This window comes from Aquarana catesbeiana, linkage group LG03, assembly GCF_042186555.1.
Source record: "Aquarana catesbeiana isolate 2022-GZ linkage group LG03, ASM4218655v1, whole genome shotgun sequence".
In the NCBI taxonomy this organism is placed as follows: Eukaryota; Metazoa; Chordata; class Amphibia; order Anura; family Ranidae; genus Aquarana; species Aquarana catesbeiana.
Genome location: NC_133326.1, coordinates 566,870,299 through 566,896,269, shown reverse-complemented (window position 1 = coordinate 566,896,269; position 25,971 = coordinate 566,870,299). Strand labels below are relative to the sequence as shown.

Below are 25,971 nucleotides of genomic sequence, written 5' to 3'. Positions count from 1 at the left end.
GTGTCCTTACATGTTATCTTTGGATCGTCTTCCTGAAATGCTGTGACAGGTCAGAGCGAGGAGCAGTGATTATCACTGCGCCTGCTAATTGCCGTCAAACTATTTTCAGCTGGCAGATTCTTGATTATGATATATAAATAGCGGTGACAGTGTTCAGAAAGACTCATTGAAGACACAGTGCAAGTGTGGAAACAATGGCTTTTGTCTGCTGCATATTTCTTTGGCTTAGAATTGAAAAGGGGGACAAAGCCTGTCGGCTTGATTTTAGATTAAATTTTTAAAATGCTGGCTTTCATGTGCTAGAAATATCTCTTGCCAAGAGCTCTATACATTGACCATAGGCTCATTAAGAGGCACTGTCACCTTGTGCATTCACTCTTCCCACCAATTATTTTGCCCTCACAACGGGCAATAAAATCCCCAGGGTCAGATATTTGCTTGTACATGATTTAACCACTTGCTTACTGGGCACTTAAACCTCCCTCCTGCCCAGACCAATTTTTAGCTTTCAGCGCTGTCGCGCTTTGAACGACAATTGCGAGGTCATACAACACTGTACCCAAATGAAATTTTTATCATTTTTTCCCACAAATTTCTTTGTGGTATTTAATCACAGCTGGGATTTTTATTTTTTGATAAACAAAAAAAGATGGAAAATTAAAAAAAAAAAAAAAAAAAATCATGTTTCAAAGTTTGTTATAAAATTTTGCAAACAAGTAATTTTTCTCCTTCATTGATAGGCGCTGATGAGGCGGCACTGGTGGGCACTGATAGGCTGCACTGATGGGCACGGATAGGCACAGTTAAGGCGGCACTGATAGGCACAGTTAAGGCGGCACTGATAGGCACAGTTAAGGCGGCACTGATAGGCACAGTTAAGGCGGCACTGATAGGCACAGTTAAGGCGGCACTGATAGGCACAGTTAAGGCGGCACTGATAGGCACAGTTAAGGCGGCACTGATGGGCACAGTTAAGGCGGCACTGATGGGCACAGTTAAGGCGGCACTAATGGGCACGGATAGGCACAGTTAAGGCGGCGTTGATAGGCACAGTTAAGGCGGCACTGATAGACACAGTTAAGGCGGCACTGATAGACACAGTTAAGGCGGCACTGATGGGCGGCACTGATACACTGATGGGCGGCACTGATAGGCACTGATGGGCGGTACTGATAGGCATTGCTAGGTGGCACTGGCAGAGGGCATAGGTGGGCACTAAGGATCTGGTGGCGCTCGCCGTGAGAGGGACTGATGTCCCCCTCACAGCCACCGGTGATCGTCTTTTTTTTTTCCTCCTCACGCTGTCAGCGCGAGGAGAAAAAATAGCCGATTACCTGCTCTGTTGATGTCACATGATCAGCTGTCATTGGCTGACAGCTGATCATGTGGTAAGGGGTCGGAATCTCATAGACTCGCTGATCAGAGCGCGCCGCTCGCCCTGCAGGGGGCGCGCAGGCCGCTCGTGCACGGGACTACGTCAATAGACGTCCCGGCAAAGCAGGTCCATGCTGTAGCCATCATTCGGCTGTAGCGCGGATCTCTAGTGGTTAATGATGGAAATCAGCAGAGCTTTACCACATTTACTAAACACTGGGGAAAATGAGTGCGCTTGCGGAGTGCAACTATACTTGCAAAGTGCACAGTTTTTTGCCTTAGTAAATCCACCCAAATAAGCCACTATTACAAACTGTGGACTACACAGGTATGCTCTGCCATTGTCACCATCTAGGAGCCCACCTTGAGAAATGATTTGCAGCTGCTGCTGGATTGAGTTCATGTAGGCAGCTGCTGAAAGATGCTTTGGGTTATGTTGCTGCCTACAGAAGGATTGGACACTGCCAAAATACCAAAATTGAAGCCAGCTCAGGATAAGCCCTTGACTTCCCCCTCAAGTACTCACAAAACCCAGACATCTGTTGGCCGGTAAGGGTTAGGTGGCCAGAGGTGACCAAGTTTACTGTAGACAGGCAGAAGGAATGGATCAATAATCAAAATACCTTCTGGCTCTTTGCAAGCAGGAGCAGCAGCATGGAGATGTTTCCTTGATGCTGTATGGCAGGAAAGAGGGTGCAGAGCAGGCAGGCATGCCATCCAGCAGATAACATTAGCTTTTGTTACACAGCAACCTCCATCCATGAATGGGGAATAAAGGCACCCAGAGACCAAGGTAAATCTTCAACCCAAAAGAGTCTTCAGAAACCGTGCAAGTGCTGATGCAATGACCGTGGCTCTGGACCCTGAAAGCGCTCTGTGGCTAACTCTTAAAAGAACAGAGTTTGGAAAGTGCCCTTTGTGAAACAGTGTCTGAAGGTCACTTCAAGGCTATTGCCACAATCTCCAGTCCTGCTGGGTCAGGACACAAGATTTCAAAAACCAGGTTGAAGATGACCATGTCAGGGAACTGCTATCAGCATTTCAGTGTGTGTGTGTGTGTGTGTGTGTGTTTATGTTGCTAGGAATTCCTATATCCTTGTATATTGTGTTCGCTGAGAGACACGTGTAACAGTTTTCTTTTTAAGTTATCTGCAATCTCGGCTGATACTATTAACTGTGGAAGAGAGTTCCATATCTTTACTACCCTAACAGTAAACGGCAAGGAACCCCTTACGTTTAAGAATTCTTCCTGATACTACAGTCGCCATTGATTGGTTATGCATTCAAATAACATTTGAAGCAATATTAAACTCAAAAACAAAAATGTAATGTATTGAATTTTACTCGGCTCAGCCACCCCTGAAAAAGGGTGATCGAGTCCCTGTGAGTCTGGCTAGACCTTACCCGCCATGATGATTGAAGATTGGATCCTGGTTTCTGTAACTGAATCCTGAGTGGTATGTCCCAGGTAGCCTTGGTCTTAAGACATTTGCTCCTGTTAATGCTGCCTGTCCTTTTTTTGTCTACCCACTAGATTGTGCTGGTTCCTGGCTCATGATCTGTGAGGCTGGTCTGTTATGCCCAACTTCAACTTGCTGGTAGTGCCTCGGTTTTTACTGCCGCTCCCTCGCCACTATGTGTTCCCGGAGCATGCCTTCCTCTGTCCCAGCTTCGGACAGGGGCAATTGCCCTTCCCAGTGACTTTTTGGATGTCTGGCCCTGTGGATGCATGCACGGGAACACGCACCCTTCCCAATGTGGACATAGTGGGGCATGCAGGCTGGATGTGAAAGTGCGGGAAGGAGTCCTTTGGGCTGTATAGTCTTTAAGTTGCCAGTTTGGATTGCTGCATGTAAAGCAGGTTAGGAATCTTGCAGAAGCAGAGCAGTGTGTTTTTCAGCCTGTGGGTACATGTACTGTATATAATACCTGTAGGAGAAAGGAAACTGGCAGCTGGGGTGCAGTTTTTCCTAGGATATCGTACACTTGGGCTGTTTTCATTCAGTGTTTCACCACATGCTGATCGGAGTCCCGCTGGTGCAGTTTCCCTCGAAGTGCGAAGGTGCGTGGTTCAGAGCCCCTGCATTTGTCTGGTTTGGTGGCTACTAAAAAGTTGGGGGCGGGGGGGATCGAGGTTTAAATTTCACTGCAACTGACCGCCAATGGGGTGGGTTAAATTTCATGGTCACAGACCAACGAAATGTTAACGTTAAGGGTGCTGGGGATTATTATTGCTTTCACTGATACCAGCATTGGAGGTTATTAATACTGCCACTGACATCAATGCTGGGGGTCATTGTACTACAACTTCTTCAGTATGCATTGTAAAACACTGCTACTGTGCGGCCCTCTGGATGTGTTGGGGCCACACCTGAAACCTTTTTTGTAATTTTCAGGTTGACCACCTCTGGTCTGATACCATAGACCAGGCTGTCCCTGGCCTGGTGGCTAAGAATCTGGCTCTAGAATCAGGGAAGTTTTCTCTTCTCTTTGGAGGATCCTCACAACAAAAGTTTGTCAGACTGGGGAGGAGTCCTGGGCACCCGGTCATCGGAGGGGTCTTATCTCTGGAAAAACATCCTGGAGCTTTGAACAATATGGCTGTCTTTATAGTCCCAAACTATACTACTTTCTAGTGTATGAACTGGCAGCCTTATCTTTCAAGGGACCCTTTTTGGTTCTGCATAGGGATAAGGTGGTGTTGATGCACGGGACTTCCTTCTTACCTAAAGGTAGTTTTTGCCTTTCACCTAAATCAGGACATTGTTCTTCTGGCTCTAGTTCACCAAAAAAGAAATTCCCTTCATTGTTTGAATGTGGTTTGGGCTTTGAGAGTAGATTTCTCAGCCACTGCTTTTTTTCAGGAAGACTGAGGGATCGACCCCATAAGAGTGCACCAGCTTCTCATTCCACCGTCTCTATGTGGCTCAAGTAGGCCATCATTCAAGCATATGGTCTCAAGGAATCAGATTCCACCGTTTCCTGTCAAGGCACACTTTATTAGATCTGCGAATGGTTCTTCTGCATTTTGGTATCAGGCACCTGTTTAGCAGATTTGCAAGGCTGGCACCTGGTCACATCTTTTCTATGTTCTACCAAGTGGACTTTGCAGCCTTATCTGATGCCAGCTTTTAGCATAAGGTCCTTAGTGCGGCTCTGTGAGCTGCAGGCAGTCCCTAATTTTCTGTTTTCCTGGCCCTTTGGTGATTTGTGTGCTGTTTAGCCCACCCTTCAGTCGGACTGCTTTTGGACATCCCAAAGGTCAATGGCTTTTTGTTTCTCAAGGAAAATTACTTTACTGGTACCAGGATGACACAAATATTAAAATTTCATTACACTTTTTTTATTTACAACATTTTAAAAGAAACAACAATATAACAAAACACAGAGACTACTAACTCGTATTGGGGTTACATCTTCAATGGTGAGAAAATATAAATTGTTGTACATAACTTCAAGAATAGCAAGTCGATTCACAAAAATGCCTCATTACCTATCTAAAGAAATATATATTAGATATACATATTTAAAACATTTCAAAATAGATTATCATAATAACATGTCCAAATGCATTCACATGGCCCTTTCTAGAGCAAAAAAGACAAAAGTGGCAGTCGGTGGTGGCCCACAGGCACAGCAGGTCGGGTATAATATACGACTCGCTTAACGACTCGTATAAACTTGGCAGCAATATTTTGAGAATTCGTGGCTTTTTGTGCCCCTCAATGAATGAGAACGAAAACTAAATTATTGTACTCACTGCAAAATCCCTTTCTTGGAATCAGTTGAGGAACCCATGTCCTACAACAAAAAGATGGCCCCTGCCCCCACCTATAACTGGACTTCACAGCAAGGAGCACATGGAAGGGCACATGCATGAAAGACAAAACCAGAGAAAATTCCTAGCTTAACTCACCAGTCTGCTTACCAACAAAATTAACCTGTCCAACAGTATGCGTTAAAAACAGGGGTTTAGTTTGCACACATTTGCAAACGCATGCGTAAAATGCAAGGCCTCTCCACGGCACCATGTATTGCTTGCAGTCCTAACCTTCTAAATTTATGAGGGTTTCCACAATGGAAGCACATGTATTCTAATGGATAGATAAGGGGCAGGTGGGCCTGGAGGTAGCCCAATCCTCCTTAAAGGCACAGGGGCACATTGGACACATAGCACAATGGCAGCAAAGTGTATCCCCTGACCAAATTTACTCCAGTGACAAAGAGATGGCCCCTTCCCCCACCTTCACAGCAAGGAGCACATGGAAGGGCACACGCATGAAAGACAAAACCAGAGAAAATTCCCAGCTCAACTCGCCAACCAGTCTACATACCAACTGAATTAACCTGTCCAATAGTATTCATTTTAGTTAGCACACATTTGCAAACGCATGCGTAAGCTGCAAGGCCTCTTCACGGCACCCTGTATCGCTTGCAGTCCTAAGCTTCTAAATTTATGAGGGTCTCCACATCCATGTCCTACACCTCTGTTTTTGATCATGCTCTCTGTACTGCTTTGCTACAAAACTGAGTCATGCTGGTAGTGGTTATCCTGGGCTGGCCTACAGTTTGTTTGATTTTCATTGTCCAGTCCTCATGCAGGTGGCAGTACAACCCAAAAGTTATAAACTTCCCAAGTTCCTCCGGACATACTAATTTTCTTTGTATCAAAAACTTTCATGATATTTTTTTTTTTTTAAAGTTTAATCAAACTAACCCCTTAATGCTGACTGTACGGACACATATGTAGCAAATGGTGGTGGGCTTTAATTCCGGGTTGCCATTAATATGCATAGTCCTGGCCCTGCTATTTTGTGCTGAAGGTATGCCCACTTAGCACTCCCAGCACAGTGGCTGCAGGACAGCAAGTGACAGTGATAATATAATTGGGAAGCCCACCTCTGCTACTTTGATGTTAAGAACTCTTTAAAGTGTCACTTAACTCACTTCATAAAAAAACTATCAATAAATACTGTATTACATGCTGTTCATACTCCCTCAGTCACTATGAAATTCATTTTCTGTATTCTGTAAAAAAATGGTTGATCCTGCTGCTCCCTATCTTTATCTTCTGTTCATGTCCCTGATTCAGCTAGAGATTTTGCAGCTGTGGTGTCAACTTTGCACATGCTCAGTTTTCAGTGAATTTCTATGTTGAGCATTTTCTTCCTATCACATCTGAGCAGGCCATGTGACTATAGAGTCACACATGTGGGCGTATACACAGTTGTAATTGACAGCCCATGCCTTCCCTCCTCACTAACCAGCTATACACAATGGGGATGAGATATTGCATGTAGATTAATGATGGCTTCACTTCCCTCTTATTCTAAGACACAAGCTGGAGGGGTGTGACACAGGATGTGATCAGAAATCGGCCAACACCATTTTATTGCCAAAAATAATAAAAATTTGATTTCAAATATATATTTGTATGACAATTTAAAACAGTTTATTGATATTATTTTTACTCTGTATCCCAAAGGCTGTTTTTTATTTTATTTTGAACATGTGACCAGCAGCAGAGGACTAGAAGCTCCTTCTGCTTATGTTTTCCTGCAGACAGGCTGGGAAAGAGCTGGGTCATGTGACAGCTGTATATAGATTTTAGATGTTTTTTTTTAATTTAAATAATTACAGTGCCATCATCCACATAAAGAAATAGAAGGCGGCAATGTAAATGAAACAGTGTGTGTTTCATATCACTTTAACGTGCTAGCTCAAGCTGGCTGGAGGGGGTTAAATGTTATCCAGTCAGATTTCACATCTACTTTAAGTTTTGTATAGCTTGGGGAAAGCTCAGAAGTTGAACCTGACAGATTGTTATTGCTGTTTGTCTGACCACTGGGGAGATTTCCTCTAATTTCCTGTTTACCTGTCACTGACTGTACAATATCATGAAATGTTGCAGTGCCAGTGAATATAATAAAAACCTACAAAAAAAAAAAAAAAATAAACTGTGTTCCATGTGCCAAACGTGAAATCTCTCTTAAATTAAAGTTCATAAATATTCAGATAAAAAAAAATCTGCTGCCATCAAGCAGATCCTTGAAGTGTAATGAAAACGCAGAGTACCACCACCTTAATCAAATGCACACTCGCCAAAACATATACTGTAACAGGTACAGCAGACACAGCATTGTTTCTCAAGCACAAATCCTCCCCAGATGTATGCACTTCCACTCAGGAATTACTTCTGTTAGGCAGCAGCAAAAGGTAACCACCACTGGAACATATAGAGCTAGGGCTCAGGAGCCAACAGAAAGTCAGTGATAGTGTAGAAGTTTACATATAGAAGTTTTATTGTAGAACAGAGCCAGTCATCCAGTTGGAACAATGTGACGGCAAAAAAACAGTAAAAACTCAGAGCTGCTGATGACCCAGGATTGTGCAGCGGCGTGATGTCAGCACTGAGATTCTGCCCAACTAGTTTTGTTTAAATGGACATTCTCAAAGGTTTACTGTCACTGACTTTGTTCCCATAAGGGAGATTATCTCTTACTTCTGATGTAAACCCCTTATTTTAAGGTGCAGTCAAGGTTAAATAATGGCATTAGCCATGCATTCCAGTGGGCAACAAATATAAAAAAAAAAAACTAAACCCGGGTGGCTAAATTCAAGCATTAAAATACATTTTAACTAGAAAAAATATAAAGCAAGGGGTCACCATCAGCATTCCAACACCAGGAAGAATGCAATAAGAAATGTAAGAGCGCGATCAGGGCAGCTAAAATACACCACGAGAGACGCATAGCGGAGGAGTAAAAAAAAATCTCCAAAATTTTTTAAAAAATATGATAATAGTAAAAAGCTGAGGTTCAAGCCCCATTGGCCCCATAAAGGATAATCAGAGGAAGTTGGTTACAAATGATAAGGAGAAGGCAACTGAATTAAATACATTCTCAGTTTTTACAAAGGAAAAGGTGGGGTATAATAAACAGGACTGTATTGTTAGTAACACAGCACAGAATGTACTTTTGTGGCTAATGGAAGCCAGCATTCAAAAGAGACTTTGAAAAATCTAATGTGAATAAATGACCAGGACCAGATGGCTTGCACCTGAGAGTGCTCAAAGAATTTATCCATGTTATAGCCAGGCTGTTATACCTAATCTTAGTGGCTGGAATTGTACCAGTTGATTGGGGAAAAGGCAGCGTAGTACCAATTTTCAAAAAAAGGGCTGAGGAGTGGAGCCATGCCCCTGGCCCGGGGGGGCTGGGGGGGCCGGGGTGTACCTGTGGTCCGGGGGGTGCGCCGGGGGAGGACAGTAGGAGGCCTTGATGGCCCCCCTCTTCTGGCGTGGACCCTGGGCGGGGGTGGTCTCGTGCTCCCTCGGCTTTCTTTCTCCCGGCTGGGGGGACCGCCATGGCTCAGGTGAAGAAACCCACGGAAAGATAGTGGGCTCAGCTGGCTGCCACTTCGTGGAAGCTGAGGCCTTATAACAACTTTTATATATAATACTAAAAGCGCACATTCTCAGTGTCTGCATTGCCTTTTTAGTATCACACTATTCCATTTACTCTCTTCCTTTTTTTTTCTTTCCATTTATTATTTATTTTATTTACATGTTTGCAATCCAGTACTACTGTTGAAATACAAAAATGTCTGTCACCATTGAGCTTATACTGAACTATGTTTATCAGGCTGTGACCGAATACAATAAAGAAAGTTTAAGCAAAAAAAAAAAAAAAAAAAGGGCTGAGATCTATAATTGGAAACTACAGACTATTCAGTCTAACATCAATATTATGTAAACTATTGAAGGGGATGATAAGGGACCTTATCCAAGAATTTGCTAATGAAAATAGTATTAACAATAACCAGCATGAAAGACTCATCAGTCTTGCCAGACCAACTTGTTAACATTCTACGAGGAGGTAGAGAAAATTTTGGGTAGTGAGAAATAGAAAAAGGCACCACATTCCTGGGCATAAAGAATATCAAGGATACAGGAAATGGGACTTTTAAGGTGCCAATTGAATAAACAATATATTTAAAAAAATACATTTTATTAGAGTAACAATATTCAAAAAAATACATCCAATAATCAATTGTATAAATTTCATACAACATTGTTGTACTCTACATGTTTTGCTCTGACAGAGTTTCTTCGGGAGATTTATAGTGCTGCATGAAGTTTAATACTGCAAAGAGAATACATGATATGAACATCATTGATAACATTAAAATATTATTACAGTTTTGTTACACTAGTTGTTGTTTTTACATTTCAAAAAATCATCACATGCAAATTATCAGACCGAGAGGAAAACCTACCAATTAATCTAAAATCAATTCTTGAGGCGATCAGACAAATCTTCCAAAACTAGGGTAAAGGCATAACGTTGCAACCATTGGGTGAGAGAACTTCTTCTTTAAAACTATATGAAGGAAGTATTTTAAAAATCGTTAGATGAAATGTCACAAGTACCTGATATACGAATATCCAATTTATCCAAATTTTAGGATTTATCTTATTTAATAATAATATTTACCTTATTATTTGAATCTGATCAATACATTTCCTAATTTCAATAGAAACAAGTCACAGCTGGAATTTGTGAGAGCTAATCAGCAGTTAGATTTTCCTGAGTTCGAGGTAGCCGCCCGCAAAAGAGGGAAAAGTATCCAGCAGTGGGAAACATTTACTTGCTCAAAAGACAGCCTTCCAGCAAATAGTCCTACAAAGGAGAAGCATAAAAAAAAATTGTATATAATTGGTGTATTGTATAATATTCTCATAGAGATAATCCTTTCATGAGGCACAAGCAAGCCAAAAATTATTCAAAAAGGGGCCAGACCGACAATCCATCCTCCCCCAGGAACGACAGAAAGCCTGTCTGGTGCAGACAATTGCAACCCCCTCCAACTGATAACAGTGGCCTGTTTGTCCATATTGGTCCCCTTAGTAAAGCAATGAAATGCTTAAATGATTTATACTTACAAGTCTGGAAGCAAAAAAGGGTTTACAAGAGATAAGGAGGGAGAGAAGAGGCCAACAACCTCTCTCTCACAAATCTTCCATCAGAATTGGTGGCAAGGCGCCATACATTTCAACTCTTCCCGTCCCGCTGGTGTCCTCGGCGGTGTGCGTACGTATTGATCGCGCCACTGCGCATGCATGAATCCAAGACAATGGATGTGACGTCATGCGCACAACGCAAAGACACACACCACCATCTTGGAAAGTCCTCTACCCATGTGACACATAGGGGACGGAGTGAAATAATCCAGTCAGCCCCTCAGCGTCACAGGACGGGATGGGAAAAAAAAGACAATACGGAGAACACTTTGCAATCCGATCGTCGAGATGGAAAGATTTCCCCACAAACAGGCGTTAGCTGACAACTAATAGGGCTCGAGTTTTGACAAGGATGATTGGTCAAACACCTTGCAAACATGTGCCCAGGGCGTCCGTATGGTTGCTAATGCCAAGACCAAGCAGCTTAAATCTGCCTTTACATATTGTTTCAAAATTGTTACATGGAACTCCATACAGGGTCCAATCATGGATTCATTGAAAAAAAAAAATGAATCTATGATTGGACGCAGGACACAGGTTAAATGGCTGACAGAGGTTCATAGCCATCCCCTCTCTATTAAAAACTTAAATAGTTTAGTTTTAGCTAGCGTTTGGATTTAAGTAAGAAACAGAATAAGTTGCATGTTTTCATCTTTCAGACAGACTATGAAGGCCAAGCCAAGAAACTCCTGGAACTGATGGAAAACACAGATCTGATAATTGTTGCTGGCGGAGATGGAACTCTGCAAGAAGTAAGTGAGATTTTATATGGCTGTATCCTACTGTCTCTTTTCGTAACCCTTTCAGCTCCAGCGCAAACAAAACTTTTGTGACCAGGCTATATTTCTAAGTTTTGGAATGCACTGGTTTATGCTGGCCATAAACGCATAGGCTGAACTAAAGAACTAAAAAATAGTCCGACTGATTCTTCCATCCAAAGTGCATAACTTTTAATGGTGTAGAAAGCTGAGATCCACATTTTGTCAATTGCCTTGTTTCAAATAGAATTATTATTTGTAGTTCAGAGGGGTTTAACATGCAAGGAGGGAGGGGCTGTGCTAGAGATTTGACATGTTGGAATAGTCAAATTTTATAGCAAGTTCAAAGTTACATTCCAAATGAAAAAAAATTAATTTGTGGAAAGGAAAACACACTGCAAAAAAGCACTTTCAAATACTTGATGTCTTAATTGTACAGTACAGGACACAGGCTGGATATGAATAGACCCTTCATTATAGGCTGCTATATATGTGATTGGACACAGGCAAAGCTTTTGGATGCTCCCCATGGGTGGGAGGTTTGGGAGAATAATAATTTTGTTCTGGCTATTGAAATGAATTAATGCTAAAGCGTTTGAAACGTTTACACACGTCAAGTGTTTTTTCTGTCAAAACGTTGCTGCCAGTAAGGAAAGGTGTTTAGGAGAGTTGGGCAAGCACCCTGTGTGGGCCTTTCTCTGCAATTGTTTTAAAATGTTAACTTTTTATTTTTTTTTTTAAAGTTAAGGTGGAACTGTACCTGAAAAAATCTCAAAGTGGTTGTTAAGCTGCTTTATGCACTTTATACCATCCTTTCTGTTTAATAATCCTATGTGCCCCTGTGTCTGTTTTATAAAAAAATAAGCCATCCTTTAGCTGTTTTCAGAGCGCCAATCACCGCTCATGTGACCCGCCGCCTCTCTGCTCTCCCTGTCTGACAGTTGCAGCGGGAGGGGCCAACGATTCCCCGCTGACATCAGTCGGGAGGGGAGGAGGAGAGAGGCAGCAGGTCTGCGCGCAGCTCCGGGATGGGACATGTTCTGACAGGCTCTCGTATACCACCACCCTTTTCTTATTTATAATTAGCGAGCCCCAAGAACGGCGGATTGTATCTTCCTTCAGTCTGTCCACATGGCCATGCAGCGTAGAAACACGGGAACGGGAAAAACCAAGCCACCCAAATCTTCAAAACTTGCGCACTCAGTACCTCAGCAGTCTCCTTCACCTAAGATGGCGCCAGAACAGGGAATGACTCCACACGCAGCCCTGTGACAGAAAAACTCTGCTTCTCCTCACATATCGCCAGCATTGCCACATAGATCAACAGTTTCTCACACTTGCCAAGTGCTGGATCCTTTTTCTTCTCCTTCTACTACTTGTCAAGAGGAGGTTGTGATCGATGCTAATTCACCTGCTTCCTGTGTGCATGTTGATATGGCTGTCCTGGCTGCACTGGGCATAGCTCAAACCAGTCCTATAAGTGAAATGTCATCCCCACAGACAGCTCCTCACTCTGGTGACGCAGTGTTATTAAAAAAATTCTCTATGCTGCTTCATAGAGAACTATCTAGAGCTTGTAATGTCATAAATTCTGAATTGAAAAACGACTTACAAAATATTGGTGAACGTATAGATACTATTGAATCCGAAATGGACAACACAGTGAAACGAGTGAACCAGAATTACACTATAGTTACATCTTTAAAAGATCAATTAGATCTGGCCAATCTTAAAATAGAAGAGTAGACTTACATGCAGATGCAAAGAAATACACTCCTCTATATGGGAGAATTAAAAGGACTCCTCCTATAACACAGGTGGACACTAATAAGAGGCAATGATGGGGGGGGGGGTGCTCCAGCCCAAAGGGATTTGGTCAGAATCCATACACTAGACAAACAAAGGTTTTGGGGACACACCCTAAAAAATGCATTAAAGATGGTGTAGCCATAATACCATACAGTCAGAAAAAAAAGATTACAGTGCACACATACAAAAATGACACACCAGTGTCCGCCTGCGTTATAGGAGGAGTCCTTTTAATTCTCCCATATAGAGGAGTGTATTTCTCCCATGGTTCAGAGAAGCAGGATCTTCCATTCTATACATAGCGTAAGACCCACTGATATTGGGGTACTTTGACGTAGTAGTGGGCTTAGCACTATATGGCCATATGGTATAACTAAATCCCCATATTTTCTGAATATGTTCAGGTGTTTTTAAATAGCCTTGCAGGAGTTAAATGTCATTTTTGTATGTGTGCGCTGTAATCTTTTTGTCTGTATGGTTTTATGGCTGCACCATCTTTAATGCATTTTTTAGGGTGTGCCCCCCCCCCCAAATCTTTGACTAAACTGACACAGTCACAAAAGATAATGGATGGGACCAGGAAGACTGTTATCAGGAAAACCGCTACTGCTGTTTCCAGGGAGATCAATGTCTCTCCAGCAGACTGAGCTTCATTTTAATTTTCTCTCACATGCCAAAAATGCTGCTCAGGCTGCACATGTGCAGTGGAAGGTTCAATACAAATAATTTGAATTGCACAGCTTGGGAAGATATATGGGGATCCTGAAGAACATTGATTATCCTGTGCTAAAAAGAGTTTTACTTTGCAGAACGAAGTACTGCAAAGTTACTTTATGTAAGTACTCTCTGACCTTTGCACAGTTGCAGTCTTGGCTGGATGGATCCGTTGTTGTCTGAAATTGCCCTGAGAAATTTTCACTGCCAAAATCAGTGAGCTTTTATTTGTGAGCTAAGCTAGAGGACTCTCATATGAATAGTCTTCTCGCCGTCACAAACAGTGTGACACTGAAGTGAAATTACATTACAAAGCCAGCAATGCATTCTCAGTCGTTTTCCTCACTACAATCTTTGTAATTAACCAGCAATTTTACAATTCGTGTCGTTAATGCAAAGTTGTTATGACATCCCTCCTGCTTAGATATGAGGAGAGACAGGTCTCGGAATACATTGTTTAAGCTGTAACATGGCTGCTGTTCCAGCGGCCTATTGCGCTGTGTGGGTTATCAATTGTTCTGCAATTCAATGTGGTGAGCAGGGCGTAATGCACTCTGTATTGTGTGTTGCAGGTTATTACAGGACTCCTCCGCAGAGCTGATCAGGTAATCGTCGCCAGCAAGGCATTGTGGGAATGTACCGTGATGCTGTCGTCTGCGCTCCCCGCTGAGTCAGCAGAATCTCTTTACAACCATACGCAGCTTAAAAGATCGTTCCCCCCAACTTTTTTTTTTTTTTGCCGTTGTCAGAACTGAGCACTCATTATTTCATCCATGCTCTTTCTGTTGATTCCTGTGGGGTTTGAAGGTATAAGGCAGACAAACATTAAACTGAAACTCATTCAGGATGGCCTACATGCTGTGTGGCTCTTCTAATCACCTTGGAGTGCATACTGCTCAGCCGTCTGACGCACTCAATATAACCTTGTAGTTGCCAGCACGTTTAGTCTGTGAAAGGCTCAGAATCTCAGCCTATAAAAATGATCCAAAGAGCTTCTTTTTTAAAGGAATTTATAGTTTTATCAACATTTATTTTAGATGTACATGTAAACATGTTATTTAAGCCTGATGTAAATGTTCTCATCAATGTATGACCTGACCATTAATATTTGTATGCGCTTGCTGGACCTCTCACTCCAAAATCATGGTCATTATTATGGAGTTGCTCCCCTTTGCATATATAACAGCCTCCATTCATCTTGGATTTTGGAGAGTGCTGAAAGAGCATTTGTGAGGTAAGGGACAGATTTCAATGAGAAGACATGGCTCACACTTTGTATTACAATTCATCCCAAAGGTTTCAGTAGGGTTGATGTCAGGGCTATGTGCAGGCAATTCAAGTTCAGCCACATCAAACTCAACAAAACCAGATCTTTATGGAGCTGACTATGTACATGGGGACACAATCATGCTGGAACAGAAAAAGGTCTTCCCCAAACCGTTGCCACAAGTTTGGAGGTGCACAAATGTCTTAAATGCGGCCTCTCGGTGGGTGGGCCTTTACGCCGAGCGGCAGCATATATGCATATCAAAATTTAAACAGAGTTTTACCAAGAGCGTGCACCCTGCACGCTCCTGGCATAGTTACTGGCGGCTAAAGGAAAGCTCTCAATCTCTACGGGCGATCGGGAGCATTCCAATCATGTGATGTGACCGCTGTGACAGCCAATCACAACGGTATAAATAGGAAAATAATGATGAATCCGCGCAATGGGGGTAGGTAAAAAAGTGGTTCAGAACTGCTGCCGCCACGAATGCAATCACCACTGAAGTGGAAAAAGCTGAACTGAGAAGAAATTAGGTGTGAGTGCGGCGCTGTTCTGGTTTTATGGCAAAGTGTTATGACACTGTGATAACATATTAAAGTCACCTCTGATAGGTGAGTGAAAATTTTCACTCACCTATCAAAGGTGACTTTAATATGTTATCACAGTGTCATAACACTTTGCCATAAAACCAGAACAGAGCCGCACCCACACCTAATTTCTTCTCAGCCAATCACAACGGTCACATGATCAGAAATTCCACCCCACCTCTCAGCATCAGAAACCTCTGCCCACTGGGAATGCTCCATCAACAGTGCCTTTCAGGGAGATTTCTCACAAGTTCTGCGGAGAGGGGATCATTTTTGTTGCCATGGCTTTGGTAACGTTAGTATCTGGTAGCATAATACTGCAAAATAACCAACTATACTAGATGTTAGAGCGCATAGGTGAGATTTGGCACAGATATCAAAAGTATGGCATCAATTGTTGTGCTGCGGTAGGGTTTATGTAAGGAGAAGGAATGGGGCATTACCATATTTGAACACAGTCAGCAAATTGGGCAACCGGGATTAATTATATTGTATTTATTTGGTACTACTTAATTGCCATGAGTAATGATGACGATGAAGGGGAAGGTCCAGTTTAACAGTACCCTTCACTGAAATCACAAAATCTCAATCATTTGGAGGTGTGTCAACAAACGTTTGCCTATATAGATAGGATTTATGGTTTAATGTCCACAAACTTTTTACTATAGAGTGTAGAACGTGTAAATATAAAGTCAAAGTAAGTAAGTGAGAGGAAGGTCAGAGATAGAGTGTGAGGGGTATACTGTAAGCAGACCTTCACCTTATATTGTTCTGAATGATGCACTATATTTTGAACTAGGAGTTCCTGGCATGGCTGTTCATATGTGTATATACAACCCCTGGCAAAAATGATGGAATCACCAGTCCCTGAGAATGTTCCTTCAGTTGTTTATTGTTGTAGAAAAAAAACAGATCACAGACATGGCCAAAAACTAAAGGCATTTCAAATGGCAACTTTCTGGCTTTAAGAAACACTAAAAGAAATCAAGAAAAATAATTGTGGTGGCCAGTAACAGTTAGATTTATAGAACAAGCACAGGTAATAAATTATGGAATCACTCAATTCTGAGGAAAAAATGATGGAATCATGAAAAACAAACAAACAAAATAACACTCCAACACATCACTAGTACTTTGTTGCACCACCTCTGGCTTTTATAACTGCTTGCAGTCTCTGAGGCACTGACTTAATGAGTGATAAACAGTACTCTTCATCAATCTGGCTCCAGCCTTCTCTGATTGCTGTTGCCAAACCATCTTTGCAGGTTGGAGCCTTGTCATGGACCATTTTCTTTAACTTCCACCACAGTTTCAATTGTTGTTGTTTTTTTCTACAACAATAAACAACTGAAGAAACATCCTCAGGGACTGGTGATTCCATCATTTTTGCCAGGGGTTGTAGTATGAAAATATTTGTACTGTAGAAGTTTGTCTAGTTGCATTGAGTGGCAGTTGTACAAGAAGAAGGCACTAAAGGATGGGGGGACAATGATTTGTGGAATAAAGTTCCAGTACAGGAGGCTGGCAAAATATTGCTGCTACCTTCCTAAAGCTCGGTATACAAGGTTAGTGTTTTTTATTTTATTAAAATTTTTTTGTTTTACCCAGTGGGCTGAGAGGTGGATAAAGAAATTCAGGAATTACCCACCAACCCCTCTAAGTCATTGTATTCTGACAGCGGGACTCCTCCACTGCCAAAATACACTGATCAGTGATCACCGCCCACCCCCCATTGGCTGCTGCTGATTGATTAAAGTGGTTGTAAAGCCATTTGTCATGTTCATACAATTCCCGCTGTTAGATAACGTTATGTGCCCACTGTATCTGCTTTATAAAAAATATGCCGTTTTGTATCCTATTTCAGAGCGCCTCTCGGCGCCCACATGATTGCTCTCCTCTCCAGATCTGTCAACTACAGAGGGAGGGCCCGAGAACTCCCCGCTGGCTGTTTTTTTTATAAAGCACATACAGTGGGTACAAAATGTTATCTAACGGGATTTTATTATCGTGACAAAGTTATGATAGCAGCAGGAAGGGAAAGGCGAGGAGCAGAGTGGCACTATCACTAGCTGACAGGCGGGGGGAGGGGGGACAAAGGAGAGACAGCAGGATAACAGAGGCACATAAACTGACCACGGTATCAGGGGCTCAGCAGCCATGATAAATATGGTCAGTTTATCAGTTTACAGGGTTGAGGGAAGAACCAGGTAGGATCAGCCAGGTATTTTAGATTATAAAAGGGGCCAAATTACACAGCACAAGCGCTGTGCTGTTATTCATGCTTTAAGGGGACAGTATAATTTATTATTTTTTTTAGGGTTACAAACACTTTAAGATTTTCCAGCTGTCCTGTTCTACAGACGCTGAACTGGCCGAATTTCAAACTGTGTGTACCCAACCTTAGAAGAATCATAAGGCAATCTGTCTAGAATCAAGGCACCCCCCTAAGAAGCCTTTATTAAAAGCTGCTAGTTTTTCACATCCTGTATCTGTACTAGCTCCACAAGCTGAGTTTATTTAGCAGTGCTGGGAGTGACATCTCCAGATTACAGTGGCTGCAATGCTTATCTGTGTATTCTGACAGCAGAGGTGCCCCCCCCCCTGTCAAAATACAATAGTGCAGCAGGGAGGAGTCCTCCATCCAACACGATTGTGTGAATGGTGGAATTGGTTCCATTTTTTTCCTTCGGCCCACTGGCTGTTTGAAGAAAGCTGGACCATATATGGCCAGCTGTACTTTTCATGATTTCTCTCGTATTTTGTTTTACGGATAGAATAGCTAGTCAGTGCTGTGCATATTTCTGCATTTCTACATGGGGAGGTCCATATTAAATGATAGACTGCAGAGACTTCTCAGGATTGGTCTTAGGCCTCCTTCACACAGCTGTTTAGCTGCATCAATGGATTCCAACAGCTAAAACAAGCATATTCTTGTGGCTGGAAGGACTAGGGCATGCAAATAGCAATGGCTGCCCATCCTATATCAACCGCTACTGCCCACTGTATAACCACTTAAACTCTAGGATGTCATATGATGTCCTACGGGTGGCAATTGGTAAAATATCCATACCTGGAATTCTCCTTTAAATAAACATTCCACCAGGTAATGCAAGACTCTGTTGTAATGAACCAGGTATATTGAATGACCTATAATCACTGCAGAGTTCCTTAAAATATATAATTTGGCAGTGGGGTCCTACATGCTGTCAACCACCTACCTTTTCATTTGTAAGAGTTTGTTCCCTAAATTGGGTTCTTTGTAACATCTTTATTGTCTCTATTAAATTACCACCACCAAAATATACACTGGTGATTTATTTTTATTTTTTTTAACAGGCTTCCTTCAGTAAGATTCCCATTGGTTTCATCCCACTCGGCATGACCAACACATTGAGCCAAATCTTGTACCCCCAGACTGAAAACAAGGTTCAGTAAGTGGAATTACTGTTTTTCCATTATATGGAAACTGCAAACATGTGAACTAGCAACTTAACAGTGCCCCACAAAACAAAACAACCTTTTCTGCAAGAAAGAGGAGATCCCCGCGTTTTAGATTTGCTATCTGTGCTGTTAGCTGATATTTTTTATTAAAGCCTGGGGTGAATTACATTTTTCAGTTGGCATCTGTCTTTTGTATAACATAATGTCAGCAAACACAGGGAGTCAGTGGGGCCTATGGACTATTACAATCCTTGATACAAACTCTGTGTTCTCCTTTTATTTAATATGTGCTTGTGTATTGTAGCATGAAAGGAAGGTTGCAGTATACAAAATCATGTTGAAGCCACAGAAGCTCTGAGGTACATAGACACCCCTTCAAATGAGTTCAGATGTTTTCATTGAAGAAAGTGGCTGAACTACCAGGGTCGCAAAGGTCGCACTTGCAACCAGGCCCTGTTATTCTGCAAACTTTACAGAGCTGTGCAGGCTTTCCTCTATAGCCAAGTGCTTGCTCAAACTACTGCCAACCTGCTTATTTGGAGAATATCAGGCACTCTACACTAGCTGACAGTCCAAGTCCTCCTCTAGCTATCCCCTGTTTCTACAGAGCAGTGCCGGCTTTTTACCATAACCGAGTGCTCACTCTGTGCTACCGCCGAACTGTCAGTCTGGAGAGTGGCTGCTCTAGCCTTCCCTGTTTGATCACCCACTTGTCTGTTGCCAACTTCGGGGAATGGTAGGAAAGCAATACTGACAGACCATCCATCCGGTGCACAGAAGGGATTTTAGGAAACTTGGGTCTGGTAAGAGATTATTGATGGGCTTGAAACAAAGTGCATTTTTTGTGAATGCATAGGATTATGTCCTTAATAAAAAGTTTAATTGCACTAGTGTCTGTCCACTCAGTTTTTGTTTACTGAGAAGCTGTGGTGCAACTACCAGGGTATCTGGGTAGTCGGGGTAAAATCTTATGGAAAGCCTTATTAGATGAGCAGAGACAGTTAAAGCTACAAAGTAGGAGTAAGTCTCCATATTAATGCCCATGGTTTTGGGCATTAAGATCCGAGGGGGAATTGCAAGGAACATAAAAAAACAGCATTTTAGCTTGCACATGATTGGATGATAAAATATGGGATATGCAATTAGCGGACCTCCAGCTGTTGCAGAACTACAAGCCCCATCATGCCTCTAACTCTGGGTGTCATGCTTGTGGCTGTCAGAGCCTTGCTATGCCTCATGGGACTTGTAGTTCTGCAACAGCTGGAGGTCCACTAATTACATATCCCTGCTCTATACCCTTGCAATAAGCAATCTTTATAACCCATTACTGGCAAAGAGAAAGAGAGAGGAATTAATTTCTTGAATTTTATTACTCATAAATATGTCTTAAAGGTACATTGCCTGTACTCGTCAGCAATAATAGCTACAAGCTTGGATGACATAGCCTTTAAAGATTTGTCATATCACGTAGTGCTTGTAAAGTTTTAATTGGGCCCTGTCTGCTTCTCCTTGTTTGACCTATAGAGACGCAAAGCCCCGTCGTGTTCCACCATCCAAATAATTGTCTGGGACATTTCCCTGTTATAAAGGGAACCTTTACCACTGGGCTTAATTGACGTTTGTCTTTTCCCAGAATTAAAGGTGTTGATGCCGGAGAAGACAGTTATTATCCAGAAAGACATAGCAGCAGGCTTGAATGATGTTTGGAAGATCTTGTTTGTTGTGTTCTTGAAAATTACATGGTTCTGTGTCATTAAAAGCAAGGCCAAGGAGTAAACATCTAAACTGTTGCACAGAGCTCTGAGGATATTGCTTGTTATTTTGTTATTTGTATGAGTATCCCCGCTGCTATCGGTTTCTCGCTCGAGGGAGTTATACACAAACTTTTCGCTAATCAGCAATAATTGTGTATATGCACTGGAGCATAATGGATAATGTGGACGGTGGGTAATGTTGAAGTGGGAAACAGATTCTCGTGGACAATTAGGTTTTTCTAAATAGCAACATAAACATAAATTACAAGTTGTAAAAGAGTTTCTAATCACATTAACATTGGAGAAGTCTTAGGACATTTGCAAAATTAGATCAATTTAAAATCAAGCGATTCAAAAGAAAGCAATATTTTCCAGCACTCGGGCAGCTTTCTGTCTTCTAATCCTATTTAGGAAGTCTGACATTTTGGTTCCCTACTTTAGCTTAAACCTGTCAGCCATGTTATTGCTTTGAACCTAAACTATAGACGGCATAATAGACACAGGTTAACGCAGCTCTTTGTTCAATAAAGTGGTTGTAAATCTTTAAATTGCAAAATAAGCAAACATATCTATATATATCTATAGATAGATAGATAGATAGATAGATATGTATATATAGATATATATAATGTGTGTGTGTGTGTGTATCCTGGCTACCCTCTCTTTCCTCAGCAATGTGCATGTCACATCAGGCAGTTCTCTCCAATTCCAGGCATTTCATGGTGATGCGCCCCATTTGCGAATACATGCGTAAGCTACAGAGCTCCATCAAGGCACCACAGTATTTTCTGTAGTCCTAACTCTAAATTTTGAGAGCCACCACAGTGGAAGCACATGCATTGTAATGGATAGGCAGAGGGCAGGTGAGCCTGACGGGAGCCCACCCCTCAAAGGCACAGGGGGGCACATCGGACACCCAGCATATAGCACCATGGCAGCAAAGGTGTCCAGTGCATCCCCTCATCAGTATTTCAACAGTAGAAACAAATGGCCACTGCCTTCACCTATAACTGGCCTTTGCAGCAAGGAGCAAATAAAAGGGCAACACATGCAAAACAAAACCAAAGAAATTCCCTTCGCAACATACCGACCAGCCTGCAACCAACCAAAATATCCTGTGTAACAACTATATTTTGAGATCCTACAGAGTCAAAGTGGTTTTAAAGCCTAAACTTTTACCTTAATGCATTCCCTGCATTAAGGTAAAACATGTTTAGGTAGCAGTATCGCTCCCTCACTTCCCCCTTAGACTTACCTGAGTTTTCACTTGATCCAGCACTGTGCCTGACTGTAGCAGCTCTATCCTCTCTCTGCTCTCACAGGACATCAAATGCTGTCCATCAAATCTTGTGAGGAGGGAACGGGGGTGGAGCTGAGCCACATTTGTGTGTCAATGGACACATAGAGCCTGGCTCAGAAGCAATATTGCCCCCATAGCATGTGGCTTGCTATGGCGGCACTCAGAACACGATGAGCCAGAAGCGTCAGTGGAAAAAAGGAGGTTTGAGGCTGCTCTGTGCAATTCCACATGTTTGTTATAAAAAAAAAAAAAAAAAAACTTGTCTTTACAATCACTTTAAGACTACATTCACACCAGCGATTTAGGCTGGTACGAATTGTAGCGGCAGGAATCTTCTGATTCCTGCTGTGGTTTTGAGTGGCTAGTTGCAACTGTCTGCACAGGCAGTGAATACTGCAGGTAATCACTCTATTTGTGGAGAGCCACGATTAGCTGCTGCCGCTGGTGACCTGTCACTATGGTGAATGGGGCCGGCAGCTGCACTCAAAGCCGCATAGCCAAATCAGAAGATTCTTGTTACTGCAATTCAAACCAGCCTAAATCGCCAGTATGAATGTAGCCTAAAGCATGACCATCTAAACACAGGAAAAAGTGATCTAGGAGGCATAAAAGAGTGCAGAGTACATTTGTAAAGCACATTGTAGCAACAGAACTGGATACCAGTTCTGCAAACACACAAAAAAAAAGCCCAAACAAGAGTCTGGTCGTGTGACCTGCTCTCCTCTGTACTGAGCAGAGAACTTCATGGGGCTATCTGTACTACCCACCATGACTCAATTTTTATTAGTAACATAAGCCACAGTGTGTGCATCTGCTTTTAGTTATAATTGAGCCCCTAAATAATTTTTTTTGCAACTAAATTCAGTTGTTCTGTGAGCTGCCTGGAAGAGGAGAGAGGATTCTATTATTTAAAGTGGTTCTAAAGGCAGAAGGTTTTTTACCTTAATGTAACCTAGTGTGTTCAGCTCCTCCCACCAGCCTCCCTTATACTTACCTGAGCTTGAACTCAATCCAGCTTTGTGCCCAAGAGCATTGGCTCTCTCCACTCTCTCTCTCCCCGCTGGCCATGTAGGCAGCATCAGGAGCCATCGGCTCCTGCTGTGTCAGTCACACCCTGTGAGAAGAGAGTGGGGCAGGGCCAAGCCGAGCTGTGTGTGTCAGGGGACACGCACACAGCATAGCTTGGGATCAAAAGTATATTTAGTTGTTTGCCTGGATTTCTGCTTTAAACATAAAGGTCTTAGCCAGTCACTACCCTCTATCCAGTAAAAGTCTTTGGCCAAAAAAGACACTTATTTAATTAGGAGGGTATAGGTGGGCAGGACTTCAGCTGCTGTGTGTTTGTCCTGAAAAGTAGTGTCCAACACAAAGGACGTCACAAAAGTAGCATTACCGAATAGTCTCCTTATATGCAGGTCTATGTACTCTTTACTTACACTGTCTACCAAGAAACTACAGTCCATTTAATAAAAAATATATAAAAAATCTGCGTGGAAGCACTTGTTCTCAGTTTGTCATAGTTGAAAGTGGTGAGAATGGGCACAAACACAGTACACTTTTGGACACCTAGTGCCCAACCTGTAGTCCTTGGCCCTTTTAGTGCATCCCTTGAGGCCCCTGAAGACAGAAAACAAAGTATTTCCCTGTTGGCATGTGTAGCCCTAGTCCGCTGTGCTCTCTGCCCACTGCTGCATGAACTGGGCTGTTATTTGGAGTGCTGAAGTCACACACACACAGCCACACTGTCGCTATAATTTCCCCTCTCTCCGGCCACCAGAGAGGTGTGCAGAGCAGCTTAGTAGGGGGAGAAAAGTAGAAGGAAAGAGGGCACAGGTATTGAAGAGCTGCCACTGAGGCTTAATGGAGCCCTACCCATCACCTGGGACAGCAATTATTGGCTGTAGTGCAGCATGAGAAAGGAAAAGACTGCTGGGAGCCACCTGGAACTATGAGAGATGTATTCACCAGACGCTTCTATTAAGCCAAGTACTGTACTAGATGGGAATACAAGTTTCAAGAGGAAAGGAAACAGCAGGAGGAGGAAAAGGAAAGAGAAGCCTGGATTTGGGGCAGTTTCACGTGGGAAGTGACTACTGGAGAGGACTGCTGAGTTGCAGGCGTGAGTGTTTGCCACAATGTCGGAGAGAGAATGGGCTGCCATATTTGCACAGAGGGCACAGCTCTCTGAGAGATCCAGTGAGCTGGAGGAAAGGGGTTTCACCAATTCCATAAGAGATTGTCACTACAGGTTCCTGAGCCGCTGCTAAGAGCAGTGCTTCCTGATGCCAGAGAGCTGGAAGTGTTTTAGTTGCATACTGCAAATTAATGAGAGGCTGTGGGCCACAACTTTGTTATCCAATTCAGAATACATAGTGGTGAGAGTCTGCTGTCCACAACTTCCTTAATCTCTTCCTAAAGGAACAATGTAACCTTGCCTTGGGGTCCAAGGTATGGGATCCACATAAACCTGAACATTCCAATGCATGAACTTTTGGCCCCAATGATTATTAGTACACTGGCCAGTGAGAGGGGGTTTGGAGAAACTTAAACTGTTAGCTTCTAGTATTGCCCCTTTAGTTAGGACCTCCCCAGATCCAAGGTTGAGGTGCAAACACACTTGGTCCTATCATTATTGTGCTAAAGTGTGCAAATCCTGTTTTATCTCGTTTTTGTTTGTTGCCTTTGCTGTTTTTTTATTGTTGCCTTTAAAGGGTATGTATCCCAAATAAATCTTCCTCCTTCCACCTTGGTGTGTCAGAGGGTGTGGCATTTCCAAGGAGGGGAGGCTTGTCCAGATTCAGGGGACCCATACATTAGCGGCTCCTCCGGGGGGTAGCCACCACACCTGTAATTGCAGTGATCTCCTATAGCATATTTGCAATCTCTTACCATCGCTTATAGCAAGCCCTTAGCCATATCCTGTTGTATGTCTGCAATCCCTGACTGCTTTCTGCATCATTACATTTACTGAATGTAGTATATAAATAGTGCAGCGCTAAATAAATTAATAAAGGTGAAAACAAGGCTGAAAAAAGAAAACTAATGCAAGCATATGTGAAGGTTAAATCATTAAATGCCGTGAAACGTATTCAAAATAAACAGCACTAATATGCATATAAATAACAGTGATATAAGATACACAAACAAAATAAATTTAAATATGATAATCCCAAGTGAGAAATACCTATACGTAGTAAAATTTGTGAATATAAAGTCCCAATAGCATTGCAGGAGAAACTTCAATAGGCGAGTGCTACAATGAGCACTGTGATAAAAGAAAAGTCCCTTAATCCAATGGAGACCGGAACACCCGAAGTTAAATAGATTGGCTCCTTACCAGCTATACAGACCAAAAAGTTGGTCTCACCAAGCCACGGGAAATGGGTCTCCCAAAACCATAGGAACAATTCAAGGTTGTGATAACAGGAATTCCTGAGAGGATAAGAGGGACCAAGGCTGCTCCACGAAGGATGGCGATGTCACTCAAAATATAAAACAAAGAGGACTTCCATGGTGCAGTATGAACAGATATTTAATGAACTTAGTAAAGTAATGCACTTACAGAAAGACGACTGGGTAAAGGCACACATAGATGATCATATCAGTAGATTAAAGCGGCTGCTTCCCTCAAGGCTTCCTTCGTACGCTACCGCTGTCAGAACAACTCCTCCGTAGAGGAAAGCGTGATGACGTCGGAACTGCAGACTCCTCCCTACGCATTTCGTCACTAATGGACGTCGTCTGGGGATTGGCTGCGATCACGGCGTCACCACGCAGGGGGTATAAATAGTGCCGTGGCGCCATTTTGACTGTGGGCTATGGGAGCACTAATATAAGAGTTGAATGGGCGCCTCCATTCAAACTAATGGCAAACCTAATACAGCAGACATACTGAATATTATATGTGGCCCTTTGGTGATGTCAGGGGCCGATTTTGGTGCTCCG

The 25,971-nt window shown here is 42.6% G+C and overlaps 1 protein-coding gene across 4 annotated transcripts in view; it reads left to right on the top strand.

Annotated features, from left to right (window-relative positions):
- AGK (acylglycerol kinase) overlaps positions 1-25,971 on the top strand; it is a 130,086-nt gene that overhangs the window by 67,892 nt on the left and 36,223 nt on the right. For 3 of the 4 annotated variants that reach the window (XM_073621828.1, XM_073621829.1, XM_073621831.1), the window contains 3 exons: positions 11,056-11,148; positions 14,250-14,282; positions 18,868-18,962. In XM_073621828.1, coding sequence (XP_073477929.1) covers positions 11,056-11,148; positions 14,250-14,282; positions 18,868-18,962 — 221 coding nt within the window. The remainder of the gene's footprint in view (positions 1-11,055; positions 11,149-14,249; positions 14,283-18,867; positions 18,963-25,971) is intronic. The other variant, XM_073621830.1, reaches the window with a different exon arrangement.